This window comes from Danio rerio, chromosome 17 (assembly GCF_049306965.1).
Source record: "Danio rerio strain Tuebingen ecotype United States chromosome 17, GRCz12tu, whole genome shotgun sequence".
NCBI lineage: Eukaryota > Metazoa > Chordata > Actinopteri > Cypriniformes > Danionidae > Danio > Danio rerio.
The window spans coordinates 21353783-21371788 of NC_133192.1; the positions used below are offsets into that span (position 1 = coordinate 21353783).

General features: G+C 35.6%; 1 protein-coding gene across 1 annotated transcript in view; it reads right to left on the minus strand.

The window, feature by feature from the left end:
- ryr2b (ryanodine receptor 2b (cardiac)) overlaps nt 1-18006 on the minus strand; it is a 119842-nt gene that overhangs the window by 50208 nt on the left and 51628 nt on the right. The window contains exons 49-64 of the mRNA XM_068214574.2: nt 17836-17926; nt 17606-17746; nt 15801-15964; nt 15579-15657; nt 15401-15490; nt 15145-15282; nt 12394-12471; nt 12054-12129; nt 9537-9660; nt 9328-9443; nt 6522-6598; nt 5778-5899; nt 4079-4128; nt 3702-3762; nt 2129-2361; nt 1166-1247 (exon numbers count right to left, since the gene is read on the minus strand). Of these exons, the coding sequence (XP_068070675.2) occupies nt 1166-1247; nt 2129-2361; nt 3702-3762; nt 4079-4128; nt 5778-5899; nt 6522-6598; nt 9328-9443; nt 9537-9660; nt 12054-12129; nt 12394-12471; nt 15145-15282; nt 15401-15490; nt 15579-15657; nt 15801-15964; nt 17606-17746; nt 17836-17926 (1722 nt within the window). The remainder of the gene's footprint in view (nt 1-1165; nt 1248-2128; nt 2362-3701; nt 3763-4078; nt 4129-5777; nt 5900-6521; nt 6599-9327; nt 9444-9536; nt 9661-12053; nt 12130-12393; nt 12472-15144; nt 15283-15400; nt 15491-15578; nt 15658-15800; nt 15965-17605; nt 17747-17835; nt 17927-18006) is intronic.

Below are 18006 nucleotides of genomic sequence, written 5' to 3' on the forward strand. Positions count from 1 at the left end.
CGTGCCAAAACAATAAAATAAATTTGTCTGAAAAATGTTATGCCTTCTATTTTTAAATAACAGCTAAGAATACGGATTAATTTTAGTAACACTACAATAACTATATATGACATACTATTAATGTGTATGCAGTATAATGCTGTGATTTGTAACACTACAATACAGTAATTAACTGTACACAGTTTCCAGTTAGTTACCACTGCTGCTCTATTACAGTAATTAACTGGCAACACTGTTGCCAGCTACTCCCTGTATCGGTTCAGTTACAGTAAATAACTGGCAACACTGTTGCCAGCTACTCCCTGTATCGGTTCAGTTACAGTAAATAACTGGCAACACTGTTGCCAGCCACTCACTGTAATGGTTCAGTTACAGTAATTAACTGGCAACACTGTTGCCAGTTACTTACTGTAACCAAACTTTTACAGTGAGTGGCTGGCAACAGTGTTGCCAGTGTTCTACTGTAAAAAACCCTGGTAAGGTCTAACAGTGTATATTTGTCTTGCCTCTATCTGACGACTCTTTGGTCTTTAAATCTATCAGGTAAACTGTCACAGCGTCATTACACTGCTTCAACCTTTCGCTTTCATGCATGTACTTAGTAATTTTAGCGAAAACCTCAGATACTGTTGGTTGGTTGCGGTTGGTTGTGCACCTTTTTTTACCAACCCAGTTTGTCGATGCCATTATAATGACACAGATCAGTCTGCTTATTCATGCCAGAGTCCTAACAGAAAAAGTGATAGACAGGTGGTAATTTTTGTGTAACTTATCTTTTTTTTATTTATGATTTAGTTATGGGTAAAACAAAGACCATGCGGGTCAAGAAGTTGAAACGGTGGGCTACAAATAATTAATGTGTTATTAATTAATTTATTATTCATAAATATTTAATTCACTACCAACTAAAATGACGATGCCATTGTCCATCGCGATATTTCACATTAGACATCCAACGATGCCAAATTTTTCCACATCGCCCAACCCTGGTGATAAAGTGCAAGACCCTTTCTAAACCCCTTTTAAAGACATGCGCTATATTCAAAGTTCCCTTTCCTGTTTCAGTACAAGAATAACAGCATATAGGTTTGGAATGACATGATGGAAAGCAAACAGTGACAGACCTTTCAAAGAAAAAAAGAATCTCTAAGTGATAGAGTGTTACCTCTCGATAAAGGAGCCGCTGCAGGTGCCAAGGATGTATAGACTGCTGAGGATTCTGTAACAACAGGACTGCACTTCATCCACTGAAAGAAAAATACACATTATAGATTCAAAAAACAAATCTTTTATTAAAGCGTTTTATCCGAGCGCTCTTGCATCCTTACTGATAGGCTACGATTCATCCCGACTGCGTGTGAGATTTATTCATATAATACAGTCGAATTGCAAAAGAGGAGTAAACTGTGTGAAATTCCTTCTAATAAAATGCTTATCAGTTCACAGAGAGCAGAAATGTACAGTATGAATGATTCAACACATGATGCTGCTGTTCTATAAACATATTCTTATCGCAGTAAAGCCTGCTGTAGTCCCGCCGAGTGGCATAAACAGCGCTTTCTTTTGCTCGTACACTTGTGAAGATTATTGTTTATGGGAGTAACATAGGGTCATGCTCAAGAAGCAAATTCTTCGGTTACAGAGTGTGTGAAGTCTGAATGCTGTTGGACTTGTGGGGAAACAGTACATGTTTCTTCACAGTTGGTTTCTTTAGACTTTTATACATTTCAAAACTTTACTGAATCCACAAACCAAACATAGAGGGAGTAGTCACCTCTTTAGAGTTCATAAAAGAGGCCTGTCTAGGCGTTTTGCAATGCTTTTGCCAGTACTGCATATTCCCTATTAAAATATACAGCAGGACACACATGTCCTTGATCAAATATACTGTAAGAGAGGTCAAACACAGGATCCTATATATTACACTACATACTGTGCGGACAGAAAGTCAGGAGTCAGTCTAATTGGCTAAAACAGAAGCGGAAAGTGAAGTGATCTGCTACATTTTTCCACAAACTCCATTTTTTTTCCCTTCATCCGTTCATTCATCAGGCTAATCTGTTCATTACTCATCCAATTAGCTGCTGCCATTTTTTTATGCATTTGGCCCTGTTCTGCTCTCTCTTACGGATCAGTCCAGCTCCGCTCTGCCTCTGGGAGTCGTGCTGGAAGATGGCGCTGAGTACCGGAATCAGGGCAGTGGTGGTGTATGCTATGAGCTCAGGGTCGCCCCTTTTCTGGGCTCGGTTCAGGCCGTCCAAAGTCACGTTTTCCACCATTAACTCCAGATCCTCTGCTGCAGCTTCAAAAAATGACCCTATTGACCCTCTGACAGATTCACTGGTGGTTTTCATTAGCATCCTAAAGATAAACAAGCATAGACAAATTACTGACGTTTGGGGTGATTTGAATTATTTTTTAATTTCTGCATTCCTGCGATTAAAACACAGTAAAAACTAATATTATGAAATATTATTACAATTTAAAATAAACAATTTGTTTTATATTTAATAAAATGTATATTATAATACACACTTAATGTAAAATTTATAATATACAAAATAAAATGTACTATTATTACATTTACATATAGATAAAATCAGCAGTCATTACTTCAGTCTTCAATGCCACATAACACATCATTCCATCATTCACATCCTAATATACTGATTTAGAGCTCAAGAAACTCTTTCAATTAAATTTAATTTTAAATACAGCTGTGATCAATTTTTGTGAATTTTTATTGAACAGTAAGCGCTTAACCGTAAGAACAGGATTGTCCTTACATCATTTTTGATCAATCTAATAAAGTTTTGCTGATTAAAAGTTTAATAATGAGCTAAATTGAAAAAACTAAATTAAGTGAATACTGAACAGCCTCGCAATCAGTTTCTACAGAATAAACAAAAAAGTCAAATAAAATTTACTTTCGAAATTTCACTCGCTCAAACAAATAAAAACACAATTTCAGAATCAGAATCAGCCTATAGAAACTATAACCATGTCTGTAATTAACAGTTTCCTACATTGTGTGATTCATTGTTTTTTTCTACTTAGTTTCACTTTTGAAATGCATTGTGGGACTTTGCTTTTACTTTGAACGATTAAAACTATACAGTTTGATCTCTAATGGTTTTAACTGACATTATTTAGGTTTTGAAAAAGTACATTGTAAAAAAAAAAGCCCACATTGAGAAACAAATCCAAAAAAAAAACTAAAAATGTACAGGCAGCTCATGACCTGAATTTTGATTTACATTGATTTTTATTTATTTTTTATTTTTTAATATTTTTCAAACTATGTTTAACAGAGCAAGGGAATTTTCACAGTCTGATAATATTTTTTCTTCTGGTGAAAGTCTTATTTGTTTTATTTTGGCTAGAATAAAAGCAGATTTTAAAACAATTTAAAACAATTTTAAGAACAAAATTATCAGCCCCTTTAAGCTATATATTTTTTCGATAGTGTACAGAACAAACTATTATGTTTAGAAATGTGTTGAAAAAATCTTCTGTTTGTTAAACAGAAATTGGGGAAAAAATCCAAAAATCTAATTAACAGTTTCATTGATATTCATTTTGTAATTATTTTCTCAAATAATTAGCAGACAAAATGTCCCACACAGTAAAAACTTTTTTTTTTAAATACAGAACATTTCTTGTTTATCAGTGCAACAAACACATGGTGTGGTTTTCATTACCTTCCATCCAGGGACTGTGCCAAGATTTGTAGGCAGTTCACCAAAGCAAGGGCATCATTTCCTAAGAGGAAACATGGCATTGAGCTCAATGCAATCCAGACAGTTAAAAGCACAAGCTCCTGATTTATGTTTTGGTGGAGGATGGGTTAATAAAACTAATGAGGTATGCAAGCATTCACCTCAACACGACAAGACTGGGTTGAGTGAACAATGGCAGACAATGATTCTAAGAGAGCATGAGATGAATACAAAGTGCTTCCAAATTAAAAGGGTTTCTAGCAAAATAATCAAAAGCTGCTTTTAATAAAACAAAATCAAAATAAAAAACAAGTGAAGAAGGGCTATGAAAAATTACATTCATCCACACCAAACCTTACCAAAGATAGAGATTCTGCGCCTGGCTAGACTTCCGAGTTTACAGAATAAACTAGGAAAAAAACAGGAGAGAGACAAGAGTGAGAGAAGGAATGAGGGAAATGGATGGGAAAAAATAAGATAGATGGAACTGAAAATACATAATGACAGAGTAGCAAAGGTGAACATGGAGACACAGAACATGGAGACACAGACTACACAGACTATATATATATAGAATAGTTTTTAATGTTACAATTTTTTTTTCAAATCAAGAAATCCCAAAAGATAGTCTTCGCTCACTTCTCACAAATTTCATAAATTTCATCCCAAAATATGCGCACACACATACATATCAATTGATTTTATTGTCTGTTTTTTACAAGCAAATTATCTTTTTTTCACTTACCATATGACAGATATGCATATTAGTTTCATTGTATATGAAGAATACATAAACTTCTACATTTCCTTTTTTTTCTAAATGGCATTTTTCTTAGACTCCCATGTTTTTTGATTAGTTATTTCACATTAAAAGCATTAAAAGTAAATTATTCTTTGCCATAAAAGTGAAATTGAAAAATGCTCTATTTAGACGAAAATTTTAAATGGCACTTGAAGGTTTTTGCATCTGAACTCCTCATATGTAAAGGACTGAGTGTGCAAAGGAGGTAAGGATCCAAATGCATATTTAAGAATAAAAATGCACAAAACAGACACAAACAACAGTTTCTGAGGGTAATCCACAACGATCAATGTAAGACAGGTGAGAGGTCAGGGCAGCCAGCAAACAATCACAAAACACAATGCAGTCCAGGATACAACAATCAGGCAAACAGTGAGAAAAACAGTCAATGTAATGTGGAAGAGGTGAACGATGATGTGCAACAGCTGTAATGGAGTGACTGGGGCAAAAGATAATGGGTAGTGTAGTCCAAGTGACTCTCAAAGTTAAATGATAAAGTGCCGTCTATAGTGTGGCACTCCAGCTGTTGATTGTGATGGTATATCAGCATTCTATATACAGTACATGCATGCATGACAATTTTTTATTCCACAAATGAAAGCATCCAAATAATGGGGTGTTATTAGTTATTATCATTTTAGTGACCTCTAGTTAAATTTTATTTATCACAGTGTCAAACAAAGATTTGACACTGATAAATTTGATCATATCAAATTTTTTAATACATCTGTTATTTCCACATGCTATTGCATTCTATGTCAACTGTTCAGCTATCCAGTAACAAAGTTTATACAGGCTGCATTTACACTGCAGATCTTAATGGTCAATTCCGATTTTTGTGACTGTATCCGATTTTTATGCTGACCTGCTTACATCATCTTTTAATAGTGACTTGTATCTGATTGTCTGTATTTACACAGCACATGGCAAAGACACAATGAATAAGTGTGTATGGGTGATTCCCAGTAATGGGTTGCGGCCGGAAGGGCTTTCGCTGCATAAAACCTATACTGGATAAGTTGGCGGTTTTTTCCGCTTTGGCGACCCTTAATTAATAGAGAGACTAAGCCGAAAACGTAATGAATAAACAAAGGAATGATTGAATTTAGAATCTAACACAAAGGTTAGGCCAATGTTTGTTTCCCTCACAGTGAATGCTAAATTATTTAAGAAACAATTGCCTCAAATAATCACATTAAAAGGTCAGTCAAATACAGCATTAATATATTCAAAGCAAATAGCAGTCAGAAAATTACCTAGTAACCATCTCTTTTTCTTTACTGGTGGACTGACAGCCATCTCTAAGGGAAGACATTGTAGTGGACATGAAGTAAAGGTGGTGATTTTTGAAGTATTGATCTAGCAGTGGCAATAAAACCTAGAATGAAAAGACAAAAAGGCTTTAATACAGACAGAAAAAAGATAGACAGGGAGTAAATTGCTCAAGCAATGTTGGTTTGAGTTTTTTTTTTTGAGTTTTTTTTAGGGTTTACTGTGAAGATGTTAGAGCATGTGAATGAGATTGATGGCTGTGCTGTCAGGGAACTGCTAATCACCTGTATTGATTTTTACGTGTGAATGAAGACCCTTTAACCCATGTTTTGTCTCAGATTATAATGCAAAAACAAACCATGACACCTTATTCAATATGAGTTTAACAGTGACCATATGGACAAACAAAACGAAAGCCATAATTAACTGCAAATACACTGATTTACTGTGGTTAGTAAAAAAAAAAATAGGCGAATGCGCTGAGGTTTTGAGATAATTTCGACACAAACAACACACTCCCAATACACAAAATCTACATTTGCAGTGTCCTAAAGAGAATTCAAAAATCCATATTCAGTAATGATTGTTTGAAGTCATTTGTCAAAACAGGCATTTAAGTAAGTTTATCATCCTGACTCATTTGACAGCTATGGTGTGATGGATGAATGTGACATGGATTTCAGTGTGAAGTTTTGTTTCAAATGTCTGAGCTGCAGTAAATGACTAACCTTAATGAAGAAGTGAATTTGTTGTTCGTGAGGGACTCTTTCAGCCTTGTTAATCTGCCCTCGGGCTTGAGCAACATCTAGAAAAACAATAAAAACCACATACATTTAATGTAAGGTTTTCACGTTATGAGACCTCATGCTTGAAAAAAATACATACAGTAAATAAATAAATACATTATTTTAGCAGCTCCTAATATCATATTTTAACAGTTTTCTGCAGTTTTATAGTGCTCAAGACAAGATTTTTACTTTTACTTTACTTTTCATTAATTTTCCTTTTGCTTAGTAAAAATTTATCTGGGGTCACCACAGCGAAATGAACCACCAACTATTCCCACATATGTTTTATACAGCGGATGCCCTTCCAGCCACAACCCAGTACTGGGAAAACCCCATACACTCTCAAGTTCACACACACACACACACACACACACACACACACACACACACACACACACACACACACACACACTAAGACCAAATCTGTTTACCCAATTTACCTGTACTGCATGTCTTTGGACTGTGGGGGAAAACTTACCCCTATATACATTTCTGGAGAGTCCCAAATACATTCCAGGAGCTACTTTTTTGCCGTTTTTGTTTCCGCTGTTCGCGAGTAAATACCCCAGAGGCCGCTGTCGACTGACTGACTGACTGACCCACCCTCCTCCTTCCCTAAACGCAACCAATAGTGTTTTCAAGAAAACAGTTTGACACGCCCACACACTTCCCTAAACCCAACCATCTGTTTTAAAAAGCAATCCAAAAAACAAAAAGCCCTCGCCTGATTATTACTTTCAGATCTTATCATGTTCTCAAAGTTTAGCCTATGCTAACAGCTTAAGTCCACATCCAGTTTGATAACATTAAAAAAGTTTTTCACTTCAGAAAAGAAAGTCATATGAGAGTGGAAAAGAATGAGCAAGTTGTCAGAATTTTCACATATTTGAGTAAACTATCCTTTCAACACCTCTTTCGGCTTAGTGAGGCCTTGCATTTATTGGGCAGTTATATAAAAAGACAGATGTGCAAACAAGCAATTGGAGCGAAGTAGAGTGGAAGAACAGTGTGTTCATGTGTGTGGCTGAGAGTGTGTATGAGTGTGTGTGCCTTTTTTGAATGTCAGTGAGTGTATGTTTGGTTGTGTGTGTGAGTGTGCGCTGTTATGTGTGTGTGTGAGAGAGTATATGTGTGTGAGTATGTGTGTGGTTGTGTGCATGTGTGTGTGTGTGATTGTGTGTGTGTTGAGTGCATGTGTGTGTGTTGAGTGCATGTGTGTGAGTATGTATGAGAGTGTTTGAGAGTGTGTATGAGAGTGTGTGTGTGCCTATTTTGAATGTCAGTGAGTGTGTTTGATTGTGTGTGTGAGAGAGTATAAGTGTGTGAGCATGTATGTATGTGTGTGGTTGTGTGCACGTGTGTGTGTGTGTGTGTGTGTGTGTGTTGAGAGTTTATGTGTGTAAGTGTGATTATGTATGTGTGTGCGATTGTGAATGTGTGTGTGTATGTGTGTGAATATATGTGTGTGTTGGTGTGTATGTGTGTTTGTGTGTGTGGTTGAGAGTGTGTATGAGTGTGTGCCTTTTTTAAATGTCAGTAAGTGTTTGTTTTGTTATGTGTGTGAGAGAGTATATGTGTGTGAGTTTGTATGTATGTGTGTGAGTGGTTGTGTGTGTGTTGAAAGTTTATGTGTATGCAAGTGTGTGAGTAATTATGTATGTGTGTGCGCTTGTGAATGTGTGTGTATATGTTTGTGCCTTTTTTGAATATCAATGAGTGTGTGTTTGGTTGTGTGTGAGAGAGTATTTGTGTGTGCGATTGTGAATGTGTGTGTGTATGTGTTTGAATATGTGTGTGTGTTGGTGTGTATGTGTGTTTATGTGTGTGGTTGAGAGTGTGTATGAGTGTGTGCCTTTTTTGAATGTCAGTAAGTGTGTGTTTTGTTATGTGTGTGAGAGAGTATATGTGTGTGAGTTTGTTTGTATGTGTGTGGTTGTGTGCACGTGTGTGAGTGGTTGTGTGTGTGTTGAAAGTTTATGTGTATGCAAGTGTGTGTGTAATTATGTATGTGTGTGCGCTTGTGAATGTGTGTGTATATGTTTGTGCCTTTTTTGAATGTCAATGAGTGTGTGTTTGGTTGTGTGTGAGAGAGTATTTGTGTGTGAGCATGCGTGTGTATTTGTGTGGTTGTGTGCACGTGTGTGTGTGTGTGTGTGTGTGTGTTTAGAGTTTATGTGTGTAAGTGTGTGTGTAATTATGTATGTTTGTGCGCCTGTGAATGTGTGTGTGTATGAGTGTGAATGTGTGATGTTTGTGTTGGTGTATGTTGGTGTGTGAGGTTGAGAATGTGTATGAGTGTGTGTGCCTTTTTTGAATGTCAGTGAGTGTGTGTTTGGTTGTATGTGTAAGAGTGTGTTGTTATACGCGTGCGAGAGAGTATATGTGTGCGAGCATGTACAGTATGTATGCGATTGGTTGTGTGTGTGTTGAGAATTTATGTGTGCAAGTGTGTGTGATGAGTGTAAATGAGTGTGCGCTTGTAAATGTGTTGTATGAGTGCAAATATGTGTGTGTGTATGAGTTTGCGCTTGTGAAAATGTGTGTGGTTGTGTGTGTGTGTGCATGTGCATGTGTGTGGTTTTGTGTTGGAATTTCATGTATTCGAGTTTGTAAAAGTGGGTGTGCGCTTGTAAATGTGTGTGTATGTGTGTGAGTTTATGTGCATGTGTTTGTGTGTGTACGTGTGTAAGCATGAGCGTGTAAACGTGTGTGCGCTTCTGAATGCGTGTGTGTGTGTAAGTCTAACCCAGCTCTATTACGCTCTCCTGGGCTCGTTCAGTGAGACGGAGGGCTTGCTGGATCAGGCCGTAAGCGAAGCGGCTGGCGATCGCTGGGGAATCAGCATCTGCCACCTCTCTGTTCCTGTGCAGTGAAAATCCAGTCAGTGAAAATGAAACAGACACTTCAAAGGCATCGGCCTCATTTTAGTGTCCAGTAGCAGGAAAGCATCATCACCTCTTCACTGAGTAGCCATTGACGTGGAAGAACTTGAGAACATCCTGAGCTTTGTCTCGGACTCGACTCTTGTCTTTAACACTCAGAGCATCATACGGGACGAGCAGAGGATGACTGCCCCCTCCTGGACAAAAACAGAGCAAGATTAACAGCTGCGCAGCATTTCAGTCCTGACAGTTTTATCACCTGTAATTAGTAAATAATAATAATAATAATAATAATAATAATAATAATAATAATAAAATCATATAAATACAACACATTATAATTAATTCAATTAATGACAGTATTTCAATACATTTCTGACCTTGTTTGAGTACACCCTATTTTGAAAATAAATATTTTTATCCATTTCTCAGTGAATATAGGCAATGTATTTTGGTGCATTTAAACAAAACAGATTTATTAAACAGATATATTTATTAATATAATAATTAGTCACCAAACATATCTAGAAATTGAAAGATTGAAAGATAAATTCAAGCAAAAAAAATTACAACCTACAAAATTTTGAATCAATTGTTTTATTTTTTGCTTCTCTTGATTTTTCCTCTTTTGTAAATTTATATTTAATAGTTCTATAACCTTTCTATTCTATAACATGCATTTGGGTGTACTAGTTTTTGTATTGCTATTTCTAAGTTATATTGTTAGATAAGCTCCAGATTTGGCTTCAGTGCTGACTAATCTAATGTAAATGCAGAAATATAAAATCAAAGCTTCCTATTAAAAATATGAATTTAAATGAGATATTTATGAGGGGTGTACTTTTATATATGCTGAGCACTGTATTTTGGAATTACAGGTCACTATAGTATATTAGTATAAATAGTATAATAAGTATATTAGTTTATTTCAGATGTGCTGTTAGTTTGAAAGTACTATTTACCTGATATATATATATATATATATATTAATTAGGGGTCACCACAGCAGAATGAACCGCCAACTTATCCAGCATATGTTTTACATAAATTGAATTCCATAGATTTGTGGCTTTATAAATGAAAGAGGATTGACCAAAAGAGGTCCTACGTCTAGGGACAATACAATCCCCTCTTACTATACTACTCTTACTACTCGCGATGTTTTGTCTGATTTGTAATTAAAAAAATTTTTAAAGGTGGAGCAGAAAGATTGTGAATAATTTTAAAAACAAAACAAATATTGAAATATTTAATAATATTATCAAAACTTAAGAGACTATGTTTTTTTAAGATATTGCAGTGATGGTACAACCGAGTCACATGATCTTTTCATAAATCATTTGAGAGATCAAACTCTTAATATATATTTGTTGTATAATAATACACTTAATTTGGGATTCCATGATGAATTGAAAGTAAAATGAAAAGTAATAAAAGGTATTGATTTTTATTGTAAACTTTTACAACGTGATATTCAAGTGCACCCATTACTCAACTCTACTAGATGGTTTTCCAATTATTATTAACAGTTAGGAAGATAATAACCTGACTGGATGAAGATGTACCAACCTATTCTGACAGAATGGACACAGAGACTGAATCAGATTCTGATCATGAGAAAATATTCGCAGACTTACAGATGAAATCCTTTTCCAGCAATGATGGACATTGATTCTTGAAATTGTAATACTGTCAAAAGCATTTATACAGTTCTCAGCATATATAAGTATACCCCTCATAAATCTCTCATTTAAATTAATATTTTCAATAGGATGCTTTACAATATTATATTTGTGCATATACATTAGATTAGTCAGTAACGAAGCCAAATCTAGAGCTAATCTAACAAAATAGTTTACAATAACAGTCCAAATATTAGTAGCTCAAATTTACATGTTATAGAAAAATATCTTTAAAAAAAAAGAGCAAGAATCATGAGACTCTATGTATCAAAAATCTATGTAAAATGTTTTGTTTTTGTTTTTTGCAATATTTTGCTTAAATTTAATTGTATTATTTTTCAATTTCTAAATATGTTTGGTGACTAAAATAATAATTTAATAAACATTTCTGTTTAGCTAATCTGTTTTGTTTAAATGCACCAAAATATATTGCCTATATTCACTGAGAAATGAATAAAAATATTCATTTTCAAAATGGGATGTACTCAATTATGCTGAGCACTGTATTTAGGTTTATGAAAACATATTTATTTGCATTTGTTTTTTTTTTTTTAAACAACTTTTAAAATAATTTCTTGCTACATTTTGTAAGCATTCATTTATTCGTGATCATTGTTTTTATAATTTTGATTTGCCATTTTGAATGCATGTTATGTGTGTTTGTATTTTATCAACATTATAAATATAAATTGATCAATTTAATGTATGTTTATTAATAAAATAATATATTTATATTTTTACTTTAGTTGCATACATTCTTTATTATATACCTGTACTGTGTGTATCTACACCTCAACCCAGTTTTGCTATTTCACAGAGTCTTGCTTCACTGTAAGACGCAGGTGGCTGCAGAAAGCCTAATTGAATTTACAGTATGATCTCTCGCAGTGGCCGTCTGTAACACACACCTTTACTCTCCAGCTCCTGCAGTTTCCTGGCTGCCCAGATGTGATGATAATTCTCAGCCAGCCGCTCCGCCATAGCCTTCAACACCAGATTGAAAGTGTAGTTATTTTTAATCCTGTTAACGTACGGAGCCAACTGGCAGTATTAATGAGGCAATTCCTAAAAGGACTTCTAAAATATGCTCTGCTATATGTATTATAAATTACAGCTATTTTATCTGCACTGTAAAAGCAATCAATCAATGAATGCACAAAGTAATCAGTGGTTAACAAGGGAATATCTCCTTTAGGCTCTGATGGACTTGATTCATACTATAAAAATAAAATGCTTAAAGCTGCTTACATACTGATCCCAGGTAAGAGTGACGCTGCTGGTGTCCACAGGCTTTGGACTGAACGTGGAGGCTCCTTCAAAAGACAGCTATAAACAGACAAAACAACTTATGTTAACTGCAGAAACACAATGCATTTTTCTAGTTTGATATCTAGCACAGCAGTCTGTTTTGAATGTGTCCCATGTTCTGTGAATGAGAAATGTCTTTTAAAAAGCCTACAAGCTGTTAATCCAGTCTTGGCAAACACGCAAGACCTATTCTGAATCCTAATCACGGAATACCAGTTTGTAATACAAAAAAGATGCCACTACAATTTATGCAGAAAGAATTTGCTTTGACATATACAGAAGTTGTTGAATTGAAAAAAAAAAAACACAATATCACACTACTAAAATGTTAAAACATACATGGTGTGCAAATGGATATATATTACTATATATCATAGTGTAAACACTGTCATTTTCAGACGACAGCATGCGATGTTCGTTTAGCAGGTGTTCATGTTCTATGATTTAACTTTTTTTATGCAGGTGGCAATATTTTGATTTTAATTTTTGTTTCGAATAAACTTCCTATCTGCTTGTTAAGTGTGACGTCACACGAAGCGGCTTCCGGGTCCAAGCTCTATCTCAAACTGTATGGGGAGACTCAGAGACTCATGAAATGGTTATACTAAACACTTACAAAGAGAAATCCCGATGCAATATATATGTCCATGCCTAATGTCAGATGGCCAGAATTTTAAAAACTGTTAAAATGTTGGTATTTGTGATGCAGCAAGTCCGAAGACTCATGTGTACACTATGATTTTATATAAAATTCTCGTTAATGTGTGATAGGACTAAAAGGTGGTCATAAATAAATATTTTCTTAATTCAAATAAGTAGCAGTTTGGACCCAGAGACAGTATATATCAACAATACGTCACTACTAAACAAGCAGATTATTTATGATATTACTAATATCAACAACAACATACAATTTATTTATAATGTTTTGTTCTTTCAGTAAAAAAAAGTTCTAAGGATTTATAATAATGACAATAATAATTCCTTACATTTATATAGCGCCTTTCTGGGCACTCAAAGCGCTTTACACATTATTGGGAGGATTATCTCCTCATCCACCACCAGTGTGCAGCATCCACCTGATGACGCGACGGCAGCCATATTGTGCCAGATTGTACCAGCTGATAGGTGGCGAGAAGACAGAGTGATGAAACCAATAATATTATGGGAATAATTACAAGGCCATGATGGACAGAAGCCAGTGGGCAAATTTGGCCCGGATGCCAGGTTAAATCCCTACTCTTTTTTGAAGGACACCTGGGATTTTTAACGACCACAGAAAGTCAGGACAAGCTAGAGTCTTGGTTTAACGTCTCATCTGAAAGATGGCACTCAGTGAGCAGTATAGAGTCCCCGTCACTATACAGGGGTGTTAGGACCCACACAGACTGCAGGTTGAGCGGTCTATGTGGGTCCTTGCTGGTCTCACTAACACCACTTCCGGCAACAACCTAGCTTTCCCATCCAGGTACTGACTGCTTAGCCTCAGAGGTTTTGCACATACAGTATTGCCTTTTTTCTTGTGCTGCAAACATAAACCAGATACACAGATGTTCAATTGGTCAACTGAAGTCAAAATGATTGCCTGTAGCACTCCTTTGAAATTTCAATTATTTTTAAACATCTCCCAAGTACTGTTTAATTTTTTAAACTGATTTTTTTTAACATAAAATGTGTTCACATAAAGAATTTTGTTATTGAAAGTACATCATATTGTTCTAGTTATTTTGCATGATACTAGTATTCAGTTTCAGTTTAAATTTAAACTATGTAAATTAGGATAACTAGGCAAGTTAGGTTACATTAATCATTGGACAACATAACTTCTTACGGGTGCTAATAATATTTACCTTCACTTTTTTATAATTATAAGCTGCTTTTATTATTATAAGCAGCCAATCTAAAATAAACAAGACTTTATCCAGAAGAAAAAAGAACATTATAGTAAATACTGACAAAATGCCCTTGCTTTGCAAAATTAAGCTAAGAAGGGCTGCACCCGGTCAGTACCTTGATGGGAGACCAACACGGGAAAGCTAGGTTGCTACTGGAAGTTGTGTTAGTGAGCCCAGCAGGGGGCCTTCAACCTGAGGTCTCGGTGGGTCCAAACAGCCCAGTATAGTAAAGAGGACACTATAGTGCTCAGTGAGTGCTGTCTTTCGGATGAGACCTTAAACTGAGGTCCTGACTCTCTGTGGTTGCTAAAAATCCCAGAATGTCCTTAAAAAAAAAAGAGTAGGTGTTTAACCCCGGCACCCTGGCCAAATCTGCCCACTAGCCTCTGTCCATCATGGCTTCTTAACCATCCCCATATCATAATAGTCTTTTTTCCACCAATCAGCTGGAGTGTGGTGTGTGATCTGGCGCAATATGGCTGCCATGGCATCATCCAGGTGGATGCTGCATACCTGTGGGTGGATGCAGAGATTCCCCCCAATGTGTTAAGCGCTTTGAGTGTCTAGAAAGCGCTATATAAATGTAAGGAATTGTTGTTATTATTATTATTATTATTATTATTATTATTATTATTATTATTATTATTATTATTATTATTATTATTATCATTATTATTATTATTATTATTATTATTATTATTATTAAACAGCACTTGAGAGATACATTTGAGAAAGAAAAAAGTGTCAAAATTAAAAGATTAATGGACATAATAAAAAAATTGTAAGTGTCCGTTACCTTGCCAGACTGTGAGATCCTCCTAGCTGGGTTGTGAATGCCGTGTGACTCCCCCTCGTTAGTCCTCTTAATGGTCCAGCCTAAGACCAGCATGCATTTCACCGTCTCTTTAATGACCCCTCGATAACATTCTTTATCCTAAAACAGAGAGCAAACTGATTTTGTAGCAATATACTGCATGTGAGCTTTCTTCATTCCATACAGTATACTAAAGTATTATTATTATGTGCACAAATGTATTCTGGTTAAGGTCTACCTTTTCAGACAAAGCTCTGTAAGGTTTTAAGAGTGGATGAACTTTAGAGCTCTCTGAAAGCTGTTCTCCATGAACCCAACCATTACCAAACTGGGGAAAGAACCATCAAACATAGTATTAAAGACCGTATTTCTGGCTGTCATCCATAGGTAAACTTTTGTAGTAAGAAACTGTTTACCTTTTCCATTGACCATTTCTCGTGTGTATGTTCAGCATATTTGTTCACCACAAACTCCAGACTTTCTGGAATTGTCACACTAAAACGCATGAGAAAACTAGATTATTATATATTACATTCCAAGCAATTCACACTACACTTTTCTCAAAAGGACAAAGTGGACTTCTGAGATCAGTGTTAATGGACCATTAAATTGAACTCATGTGTTTATTAGCCCTTTACTTTAAGGTGTCCAGGGGTTGAGGACAAAAGCCTCTCTCTGAATCCATCACTGAGTGTCTCTCTCTTCCGCCGGTGCAGCTCAGGTCAAGGTGGTCAGGAGGAATTGCTCCAGCAACTGCACTGAGACACCCGAGAGCCAGTTTGAACAGGTCTGCGTCATAAGACTGTGGTCGAGAAAAAAACAAAAACATTGTAACTGTGCAAAACAAGCGGAGCATTACATTTAACAGACATCTGATGCTAAAAAAGGAATTAATATTATTAATAAAATTACACTGTGAAAAATTCTTACAATCGATTTGTGTTAGGACAACATTAGGAATTTAAGTTAACTTATTAGTTAGAACAAATTTAAGCGGGTTAAATAGAAAACAATTCATTTGTCCCCCCCAAAAAACCTTGTTGTTTCAGCTCATTTTAAATGAGTAGTTTGAACAAACATCATTGTTTTGAGTGTATCTTTATCATGATCATTATTATTTTATAACTATTAAAAACACACACTGGCCGCTTTATTAGGTACACCTTACTTCAGAACTGCCTCAATCCTTTGTGTTATAGATTCAACAAGGTACCGTAAATATTCATCAGAAAGTTTGGTCCATATTGACTTGATGACATCACGCAGTTGCTGCAGATTTGTCGGCTGCACATCCATGATGCGAATCTCCTGTTCCACCACATCCCATAAGTGCTCGTTTGGATTGAGAACTGGGACCGTGGAGGTTATTCGAGTACAGTAAACTCATTGTTATGTTAAAAAAAACGGTGCGAGATGAATTGCGCGTTATGACATGGCACGTTATCCTGTAGACGGGTACACTGTGGCCATAAAGGGATGGACATGGTGAGCAACAATACTCAGGTAGGCTGTGGCATTGACATGATGCTCAGCTGGTAACAAAGGGCCCAAAGTGGGCCAAGAAAATGGGCCTCACAACATTACACCACCAGCAGCAGCCTGAACCACTAATACAAGGCAGGATGGATCCATGTTTTCATGCTGTTGACAGAACTGCCGCTCACTGGATATTTTCTCTTTTTCTGACCATTCTTTGTAAACCCTAGGGATAGTTGTGCATGAAAATTCCAGTAGATCAGCAGCTTCTGAAATACTCAGACTAGCCCATCTGACTGGTCTGAGTATATTGACCATGTCTACATGCCTAAATGCATTGAGTTGCTACTATGTGATTGGCTGGTTAGAAATTTGTTAACGAGCAGTTGGACTGGTGTACCTAATAAAGTGGCCAATGACTGTATATATATTTATATATATTGTGTTTATATAGTATTTAAAAAATTATTATATTTTATTTATTAATAAACAAATATGCAATGTTTATTTGCCTTGTTTTCAAATGTTTTTTTTTGTTTTTTCCTGGAAAAAAACACAGGGACAAATTATTTATAACATTCTCATTCCAAATCAGGAAGAATATTTGGCATCTGGTGGATTTTCGAATCGACATTAATCATCCCAAACTTACAGCACTTGCGGAGACTTATTTTTAAGGAATAATTTGTCATTACTGTGAACAAATTTACTGAAACCGCTGTTATCTTGAGCTGATCATGAACAAACCTCACTGTGCTGTGAATCAAATTACATATTCATGTAACTATGATGCAGTCTTTGTGATTTGATATTGCATTCCTAGGCAATTTCAGAATGAATAAAAAATATATTAAAAATTATTATCCAGCGCTGATTTTTTTGGGCTTTGGTGTTAATTGTATCCCGTTTACATGATCTATGTGTAAAAAAAACAAATATTATGAAAGCGATTTCTGTCTTTTCTCACTTTTTTGGCAAGAGCACTGAATATCCCCCAAAACAGCCTCCTGGTCAGACAAAGTTCTTCCTCTGAGGCGGAGCCAAAGTCACCAAATCCATAACTCCGACAGTAGTACTTCCTGCTTTGCTCATAATGATTGGTCAACAGCTGCAATTAGAAGAGATCACAGTGATAAGTACAAAAAAATCCATGAGCTTTGCTTTTATTGAATGCTTCGTTTTCACTTTAGTTTAGACCTTAAGTGGCATTTTGGAGTTTTCTGGAAGCTGCGGGACGTCAAACACAAGATTACGCAACAGAGGCTGCACCATGGAGGGCTTTAGCTTTCTGTGGGGACAAAGTTTCATTTGAAAAATATTAATATAGAATTCATAAAAATGCCATATAGAATTTTTTTTATATGTCTG